This window comes from Odontesthes bonariensis, chromosome 9 (assembly GCF_027942865.1).
Source record: "Odontesthes bonariensis isolate fOdoBon6 chromosome 9, fOdoBon6.hap1, whole genome shotgun sequence".
Lineage (NCBI taxonomy): Eukaryota > Metazoa > Chordata > Actinopteri > Atheriniformes > Atherinopsidae > Odontesthes > Odontesthes bonariensis.
Window position 1 is genome coordinate 21,277,384 of NC_134514.1, and position 9,675 is coordinate 21,287,058.

Consider the following 9,675-nt stretch of genomic DNA (forward strand, 5'->3'; position numbering starts at 1 on the left):
TTGAGTCTATTGGAAGCAATCAGGCATTGACTTCTGAGGCCAGGCTCAGATCTGCTCTGGGGTGTCAAAGAATAGAAGAAGAACAGCGCTGCAGACTACAATTCATTACAATGGTTTCAATTTGTATCACGTTAATTTCCCTCTTCCCTAATATCATACAAAGGCTTTCTTACAGAAAGTCTAATAATAATGCCACAAACATTCATGTCAAAATCATCTCCTGATGAAAGCACCTTGAACTTGTGTTGTACAGCCTGCAGGCGGTTAAAGAGGTCCTCTGCCTTGCTGAAAATGGTGAGAAAGCCGGAGGCATTTCTATCAATCATGATGTTGAAGATAAGCTCCTCCCCCTGGGCGCTGACCCCTTTGAACTGGTTCGGGATTGAGATGAAACGCTTCATCTCCCTGAAATACCGCGCACGCACCTCCTCAAAAGGCGGACGGAACTGTAAACGGCCATGCCTGTTCAAAAGGATAGATTGCTTGAGAAGAAAGTCTCATTTTAAGTCTCTAAACAATACAAAATAAGAGAGTTTCTGTAGAAAAGAGAGAGAGAGACGGGAAAAAGTGAAGTGCGAGCTGGTCAATTGAGTGAATTAAGAGGTGGGATGGAGGGAGGGGTGTGAAATGTCCCTTGTGCTTTGAGATAAGGGGAAAATTAGTGTGAAGTGATGAAAGAAAGAGAAACAGAGAGTGTTACAGAGCAGAGTGAGACCGAAACGGGTACAATTGAAAGTGCGTGCACTGACTTGAATATTAGGTCTATGTGTATTTCAGGCAAGTTCTTGTTCAGAGCTTCAAGCCCAGTCTGATACTGGTGTTCTAAAGCCTTGTAGAGCTGATGGTTCCAGTGCTGACGCCATGCCCGCATGTCTTCAGACCTGAAGCCCTACACACACACACACACACACACACACACAAATATGCACTTTCATTAGAATGAGGAGAGGAAAATCAGGAAGAGTAAAATGACAGATTAATAAGATTTAAAATTTTTAAAAAAACACTGACAAGCACAAGTCGGGGCAAATATGGGGAGATAATTTGGTTTATTTCAATAAATACTTTGAAACTAATGCTATTGATCAATAAAAACTTTGATCAATAGCCTAATAGCTCTGTATTAGCATACATTTGTAAGCTTTGATGTTTGTAAGCCCATTTTTGCCAACTGCTAACATTATTTTACTACATCTTTCTCCATTTTACCGTACGTAATATTTTTGGGAAATATTTATAGTTTAAATGTAAGCTTATAGTCAGGTGGATACAATTACTATGTTAATAAATATGTTTGCAGTGAGTAAAAACAGACACATACAACTCTGTAACTCGCGAATACCTGGGCCTCCAGAGTGGCAAAGCCAGTACGGAGTTCCTGAAGGCCATCCTTCCACCGCTGCTGATGTCTCAGTAGATCAACATTCATCAGCGTCACCACCTGAGAAATGCACCCAGAGGTGTACACGCAATGAGAACAATGAGTTTGCAAAGTCGTTTTTCTCAGGGCATTAATTCAAATTAGTGCAGTGCCAAAAGCCTCTGGGCTACAACAGCTACCACCTTGTCAATGAAGTCAGTGTGCCATTTTCGTAACTTCCTGTTTTCGGTGGAGAGCTTCTCAGCCGCAGATTGCAGTTTGCCAATGTAAGCCTCCAACTCTTTAGGGTTATCCCAAGTGATCTGCAGTTTACCACCCGATTCCTTCGACTGGGAACGAGGATTCTGACAAAGGAAAGCAGAAAAACAATCTCAGTCAACAACATGAAACCATTGCCTGGTTTAAATCTGACAAATAAGTGTCTTCTTCAAAGCGTGTCGTTGTGTTGCATTTGTGAGATATTCATACATAAAAAAAAAAAACATACATTTAAATATACTTTCAAACAACAGCACCTTGATGACCTGTTCAAAGGCCAGCGCAAGACTCAACATCATAGGTTTCTGAGAGGGAATCATCTGCTGGTCGATGGTGTTGTAGAAATGTGCCACCTTCAACAAAGCAAAACTTTGTTACAATACCAACACCGAACCTATTTCGATATGACAAAATAACTAAGGAGAGATATCGAGTGTTACCCTACACTCTCACCTGTTTCAGGACAATGGCTTGTCTGTAGAATTTGTCTGCTGTATTGGCAGCCTGCTGCACCTTGGCTGGGATGGGAAAGCCAAAGGCAGAAAGCTGCCTGACCTCCCTGAGCAGAGTGACCAGTCTGTCTGAGTACTGGATTTTCAGCCTGCCGTCCACATGGTCCAGGTCCATCACGCGGTCACTGGCCTGTAGACTATATAGTGGGAGGGAACCACGTAGCAGAAATTGCAGAGTTTAAAATCCATTCAAACCCAGTCAACTCAGCCTACATAGACATGGTGTTCAATAAAGTACTAAATATCAGTAAATATTACAGAGCAATGTATCCCACGTCTGGCTAGAGGCCACTAATGCACCTTCAAAATAATGTATGAACGATCTGAATACATAGATTAAATTCTCGTTGACAGCTTTGCACTTAGGTGTTGCAGTATCTCAGACCTGATTCCAGACTTTGGGTCAGCCAGTCCAGACAGTATATCCCTCGACCAGTCTTCAAACTGTTCCTGTTCGTAAGCCCTCAGAAGTTCCAGCAGATCCTCACAGAAATGCCGGAAACCCTTGAACCCAGTCAGGTCCGAAAGCAGGGCTTCTGCTATGCGGACAGAGTCTTCCACCTGGCGTAACAGTGCGAACATATGAACATAAAAGAAGCAGGGACTGTTCTCACTGTCGGTTATTTTGCATTTGTAAGATTAAGTCAAAAATAAGTCTGTAAGTTATCATCAGTTGTTTTCATATCATCACAATCTATCTAAGTTTACCTAATTAGATTATATTCTCTTACATCTCACACACACAGTTACCTTGTGTAACAGCTGTCGCACCCAGACAATTTTGTTGACCACCTCAGGGAGGTTCTTGCCCATGAGAGGACCACACTTATCGCCAGGTTCCCCATGGCAACGGTTTTCAAAGTCACTCTTCAAGCCTAAAAAAAGCAACAGAGGGGCCAAGCAACAATTTGCCAACACTGACTTTCTATCGTTGAACGTTTTACATTCAGCTAAGACTTGCGTTATCAGTCAGTCACTATGGGTCAGTGGACATTTCACTTCCCTAAAGACAAATACATTCAATAACAAAGCATTTACTGGAACAACAGCAGCAATTCACCTCACAGTTTAAGTCAATCATCTCTGAATCAAGCTGAGGAAGCGGGTAAAATGTAGCCTACTGATAAGAGCAGAGATTTCCACGTCTGACTCAGTGGGCCCATAGCAGACATACTGTAATTAAAACAGTCTATGTAGAGTGTTCAGATCTGACTCGGTTTTGACTGATTTACACAGAGGTGTTTTTTATTTATCTATATTTTATAAACACACCATTTTCAGGTGATAAAAATGTTTAATTTTCATAATTACTGCCATGAGCTGAACAGAACGGCCACTGCTGTTACATCACACGAATGCAGCATTCCTCAATGAGTCCATTCAGCTTCTGCATGGACTCAATGTCATGAACACAGACCATAAAGAGGACTTATTCCCATTTTGTTTTTTCCCCCTCCGACGTGTCGACACAATAACTCGCGGTCAATCTTGATCTAACCCAGAAACAGCAGAGGTGCTTCGAGACAGGGCTATTTACCCTTGTTGTAGTCTAGGAGTCTGGCCAGCAGCGTCTCTCTTTCCGACTGCAGCTCTTTGCTGACAGTGGGACGTCTGATCAACTCCTTATGTTTCTGGAACACCTGCAACAGCTAGACATCAAACACGCACACGTGCATAATGTGAGACTCAACAGAAACCCTCTGGATTTTTCATAGCCTGAGCCAAAGTGGTGTGCTTTACTACCTGCAGTGGGCTGTCCTGCACATCAGAAATGTAGCTCTTCAGTCTGCCGGCAACGTCCTGCTCAGACGGCGCTATGAGACGCTCAAACTGAGCCACTGCTGCTCTCCAGAGAGGCTACAAAAGACACAGTTATAGTCTGGGGCTATAAAAACGTCCAGTGACACGAGCAGCATAAAGAAGAGCGCAACTTAAAAGGCTGGAACGGTTATTGCTTTCGAATCAAGTCAGGATGAGAAGGACAAATATATCAATTGCAATCATCAGCCAAGCCAAGACATAACAGCCATGTTGACAGGTTAAGTCGAGTGTTAAGTCTATATTATTTTGGGAACAAATAAAATAAATAAATAAATTAAAACAGGGAGGAATCTCAAATCATACCAGCAAAGCAGAAGCACAAGGACGGCTAAAAAAATTGCAGAGTGGAACTTTTGTTCTCCTTCTGGCAGTGAGAGTAATTACATCAATGCCGGTGACAGATACTGCATGTTTCCTTGCCGCCGGTCATAATAGTAATATTTCTTCTGAAAGTCAAGTTTCTTTTTCCGGCAAAATAACAAACTTTGAGGTTGCCTCCACTGCAAACCCCACCATACTAACTGAAGTCCAACACATCGCTACCGGCGCATCAGCGCAGCGCTCGGGGCTTATTCAGAACTCATTTGGCAAGGACAGGAATGCAATATACTTTCATTTTAATGTAAAAGTCTAGGAGGCCAGCTTTAAACAAGGTGAAATGAGACAACACACACAAAGTTCTCCTCAACTAACCTCGGTATAAGGGTTGAAATGCAGTGGGTTGAGTCCAGAGAAAGGCTCAAACACACGGTTGGAAGTCAGAGCTTGCTGCTTCCCTCCTGGCAGCAGAAACAGCAGTTTCTCGTGAACCATACGCAGAGTTACTACCTGGTAAACACAAACAGGGAGTGTGTATTCACATGTTATCTATTAACACGGTTTTATTCATATCCCATTGTTGCACAAACTCTGCACCGTGCTGTAGATCACAGGTTTCATTGGAATTACTTGACTTAGTGACGAAAGTGTCCATAAGCACGGCACACTAACAGACACTAACCCTCAGTGGAAAATGCTAACTGGGCAGATACAAGTTCCTACACAACAAGGGAAGTGATGAAGTTTCTGAAAAGAGGAAAGAGGCCTCAGTAAGTATTTGACGCTGGTAAGAATGCGACACTCGTGTCTCAATCAAAGTAGCCAAATATGATTTCAATGTGGCCACAGATCTGGAGCATGAAAGAGAAGTAGTGGAAAGGGGCGGGATGGAAGCAATGTTCAAAACTGTCACACACTCAAAAGCTTCCCAGTTAAAGACCTCCTTCCTTCAGTGCCTACGTTCCAAGAAAAATATGCCATAACGGGCTGATCAGACAGTCTCATTGAAATGGCTTCGGAGTTTAAGGGAAGGCAAAGATTAGGACCAAATAAGAACACATAAAGGTTTCATGGATGTTCTGTGTGAATTTAGGGAATTTGATGATAATTAGGGCACGTAGAAATTGCATAAATTTCACAATGCTTCAAAACACAAAACTGTTCTTTGAAAAATAGATACAAACACGACTCCATTCGATCAGGACGTTTAAGGCTCACTTCTGCTTCCTTGTTCTCATCTTTAAGGAAATGCAGAGTCAAAATTCCACGTAAAAATGTAATCTGTTCCACTATGAAAGCGCTTCATCTGGAATTGTGTTGGTATACGTCCACTTACTAAGCTTTTTTTAACAATGTTCCCTCTACAGATGGCACATTTTACCTCGTTCAGCCTCTTCATAAGACAGTGAAGGGTTTGTGGACAGTGCTTGTTTCCCTTCCAGGGATGCGGAGCGTGTCTTTTCCACACCTGAGACAAAAGATTTGACATTTAACACACTTTCAGCAGCCAATGTTTAAAATACAGGGATAGTTTTCATTTCACAAGATGAAAATTCGATTTTTAGCCAAATGTCATGATTTTATTGCAGTCCTTTCAGCTGAGAGGAAAGCCAAACTGTGCAAACTTTGCCCCCATTTTGAGTCCCATACCTGCCCAGTCAGATGCTCGCAGGCTACCACCCACTGCTCACAGATGGAGACTCCCGTTCTGAGGTTCTCTCTCACCGACACGAACGGCTCCCCAAAAATCTTAAGCCCACTCAGCTTCCTCTGAACATACCTTCCCAGGCCTCCACCTTGTATATTTAAGCAAATAAAGAAAAAAAAAAAACGTGCACATGAAGACACAGAACATTCTTAGAAAAGTGACACATGCACAAACAGTTACTCTAGAATTGCCAACCCACTGTTCAGGGCAGCATCATGTTTTTCCTGAGTTTGAGTCACTTGGCTTAAAATGTCAAATAACTTCCTGCATTGGAAATCATTTCGATATTTCAATTACCTAAGCCTGCAGTATCGACAAATAACCAGATGTTCCAGGGAAACAAAGTTAGTTTCACTTCTCAGCAGATGCGTTTCATCTGTAAAAGTGGCCAACTGATAATATAGAAATGTTGACATGCACGGCAGCTGAAAGACAACATCTGCAAATATTTGTTTTCATTTCCTTGTTTTGGTTCGTGTGTGTCTGAGAGACTCCCACCGATAACGTCCATAAGTCGGACCATGCGAGTCTCGGGAAACGGCTCAAAATCAGTCTGCCTCCACACGTCGTCCAGAGTCTCCTTGCTCTGTTCCACCAGATCCAAAACATCTGACATAGACAAGCTGTCAAGACCACCATATTCCTGGTGGAAACAGAGACACACACACATATACGTGGATGTGTTAGTTATGTATCACTTTAGGATTTCTCATGCTCTCAGTTTCAATGGTTTAACCCTTAAAACAGTCAAAGGTACCACAAAGTAAATGGCTTTTCACTGTTTAGTACAGCACTGGACTGTACCTCTTGTCTAAGTGACTGTAATTGAATTGGCAACCGCCCGCTATACAAAAACAATACATCATAAATGTAATTTAATGTACATTTTCTTGCAGTGTGTATTGATACATGTTTGTTTGCCTGCATACCTTCTGTATGAGTTTGAACTGCTCAGTGAAATATGTCGCCCTCTCTCTCACACTGCTCTTCTCTGCAGACTCAGAGAGATCTTCCCAGAACTGGAACTCATCAGCGGGAGTCAGGATGCCTGCAGACAGTGTCCAAAAAAATAAATGCATCAAAAGTTTTAAAATTTTACTGCAAACTTCTAAATAACCAACTAAGTGAGGTTTTTGCATGTCTGCAACTCTTTTCTTCTACTTCGGCCAACTATTTTCCTTTCTAAAATTCCAGTGTTTTTTTTTCTCGTGATAACTGATCTGCCTTTAGAGTTCCTCAATAAATCAAACCATTTTCTCAAGTATCAGTCACTGAATACTGAGTCAACTCCTGAATGTGTAGTCTTGTTTTCTGCTGTTAAATTATTAAAGCAGGCAATATCTCTTGATAGTTGGCAAAGACGAGAGGCTGGCCGAATTCCTCTTCCCTGCATCAACCAGCATCTACTCAAATAAAGCAGAATGGCAGCTGGAATTGCTAAAGACATTGCGCCATACTTGCTTGCAGTCTTAAGTTTTCAGCTTCAGAAACATGATAAACACTTTACGAGCAATATCAATTAGCATGCATGACATTGTGTCCCTGAAGAATCTGGAAAAGGCACCTATAACAGGTTCCATAACCACCCTATAGACACTATCATCCAGGTTAAAGTACTTCTTTCAATATCTGGGATATACTATATAGGCATACCCAAGACATCTTCCTCCACCCGGCCCTTCTTGGAAGAGGGTTGGACTCTCGACTGGCGAACCACGAAGCCCAGGCCCAATTCCAGCTCACTCAGCAGGGCTGCCAACTTAGGGTCAAATGCTGAACACCAGTGCTCATCCTTGGGAGAACAAAAACTATTTCAGACTACAAAGAAGTTGCTCTGTGGTGAAATCTGCATCAGTGTCTGGGCAACTAAAATAAAGCTTTCAGCTAATCTATTCTTCAATACTTTGCAGTCGTGACATGAAGGTTTATCTTCCTTTTCAAATGTAACAGCCAAAAAGGGGCTTTTTGTACCAAGTTGTGATGTGACTTGCATGTGACAAAAATAGCTAGTAGAGACAGACTGTTTTCATATTTGCTGTTAGACTTTGCTGAATGTTCGGTCAGAAAAAATCTTTCCAAATGACTGGAGGTATAACAAGTCTGTGTTTGCATTTTCCAAGGAAGTTTTTAGATACAAACGAACATGCTCACCTTCAGCAGTACTGGTGCAAAAACCTGTTTGACAGCCTGGTAGAGGGTGTTGATGGGAGACTCCAGCATGGATGACACCAGAAGGCTTTGATGAAGGTTATCTTCTGTGATCACCGTGGGTTGCAGCTTGAAGAACACCAACACCTTCTCTTTGCTGTCACTCAATACTTCAATCTGTTGAAAGAGGGGAAATTATGAAAAAACAAAGCAAAAACAACCCCAGTAAAAACAGCAAAACAGACACAAGCTCATTGTCTGACAGGGGATTATATTCCATTTTATAGCTTTTTTCCCTTTTAACTGTGATCCTTTTTCTAAATATTCATTATTAACTTTCAGTTAAAAGTTCTGTCACTCTGACCAAATCCTCACCCAGTTGTTTGTGGTTGGGCTTTTTTTACTCCCTGTACTTTAAGGCAAAAATCTATTGATATTTTCAGTTACTGTGTTACCTTATTTGACAGATGAAGATCATTGACATCTCTGCTGACAGACAGGACAAATTCATTCCCATCATCCAAGAAGTTATTCAGCTCTGGGCTGTCATGCAGGGAGGACGAAGGCTTTACTCCATAGAAGTTTCCAGCTGTGGTCAGGATAAACTTCTTGCGAGCATCTTCTGAATTGTGAGACATCTTTCAGCTGGACATGAAAAGCTGACTATGAAAAAGCCTAAGCATACAAAGAAAAAAGTCACACCATCAAATGAGCTTGAGGTAACACTAAATACTGTGGAAAAACAATGGCAACAACATTTCTCAAGCGTTTTGGATCTTCTGTCATCTCTGTGTAGTTTTAAGATCAACTCACCTAGAACTAATGACGCTGTTTTACACTAGAATCTAGATTTCTTTAAGCCACATTATAATTTACGATTTTGGTTCACAGCCCTGTTCGGATTTGTCAGGTAGCTAGCGTCTAAAGTGATGCTTAGAAAGTAAACGACAAGCCACCCACCGTTATGCCAGTGGCGAAACAACAGCTTTTCAGTTCATAATGCTTTAGGCCACGACTTGCTAGGTACCTGCATTGGCACGGGAAGAATCCAAATATTTGCAAAGTTATGGGGCAGATATTTAGCAAAGCAATGGCTACGTGAGTAACAGCAGCTAGCTACCATTAGCTTTGCGCGTGTGAATTAAAGTTAAGGGCAGCAGCGACGATGTTGGTTTTAGTGCGCTAGTAAACTAATAGAAACGTTGGTTTCATACCGTTTTGCCATCAAATGTACGCTTGCTGCTTTTAGTAACTTAATCCATGGTTTGGCGATGTAGCTGCGTTGCTCGTAACTGTGCTCTACAATAATAGCGTGGTTACTAGGTAGCAACTACGACCCGTTATACCACGTGATACTACGTAACTCGAATCCAACAAAACACCCTACGCAATTCACTTCCATCATTTACGTAGAGCAGGCTGTGCCCTGCTCCGTTCCATTGGTATTTAGATAGAATATGACGTATAGAAATTCCTAAGAGGCTCCAAAAGCTCAAAACGTGTACGTATTGCATAAAAACAGTCACAGT

At 41.9% G+C, this 9,675-nt stretch overlaps 1 protein-coding gene across 3 annotated transcripts in view; it reads right to left on the reverse strand.

Moving 5' to 3' along the window:
• dync2h1 (dynein cytoplasmic 2 heavy chain 1) overlaps window positions 1-9,461 on the reverse strand; it is a 101,403-nt gene extending 91,942 nt beyond the window's left edge. For all 3 annotated transcript variants that reach the window (XM_075473597.1, XM_075473596.1, XM_075473595.1), the window contains exons 1-19: window positions 9,361-9,461; window positions 8,602-8,821; window positions 8,150-8,323; window positions 7,652-7,790; window positions 6,928-7,046; window positions 6,497-6,641; window positions 5,941-6,086; window positions 5,672-5,758; window positions 4,666-4,800; window positions 3,895-4,008; window positions 3,689-3,800; window positions 2,902-3,026; window positions 2,537-2,712; window positions 2,093-2,288; window positions 1,897-1,992; window positions 1,564-1,725; window positions 1,343-1,441; window positions 750-889; window positions 234-462 (exon numbers count right to left, since the gene is read on the reverse strand). In XM_075473597.1, the coding sequence (XP_075329712.1) occupies window positions 234-462; window positions 750-889; window positions 1,343-1,441; window positions 1,564-1,725; window positions 1,897-1,992; window positions 2,093-2,288; window positions 2,537-2,712; window positions 2,902-3,026; window positions 3,689-3,800; window positions 3,895-4,008; window positions 4,666-4,800; window positions 5,672-5,758; window positions 5,941-6,086; window positions 6,497-6,641; window positions 6,928-7,046; window positions 7,652-7,790; window positions 8,150-8,323; window positions 8,602-8,784 (2,577 nt within the window). In that variant the 5' untranslated portion in view covers window positions 8,785-8,821; window positions 9,361-9,461. The remainder of the gene's footprint in view (window positions 1-233; window positions 463-749; window positions 890-1,342; window positions 1,442-1,563; window positions 1,726-1,896; window positions 1,993-2,092; window positions 2,289-2,536; window positions 2,713-2,901; window positions 3,027-3,688; window positions 3,801-3,894; window positions 4,009-4,665; window positions 4,801-5,671; window positions 5,759-5,940; window positions 6,087-6,496; window positions 6,642-6,927; window positions 7,047-7,651; window positions 7,791-8,149; window positions 8,324-8,601; window positions 8,822-9,360) is intronic.
• Window positions 9,462-9,675: the final 214 nt, after the last annotated feature.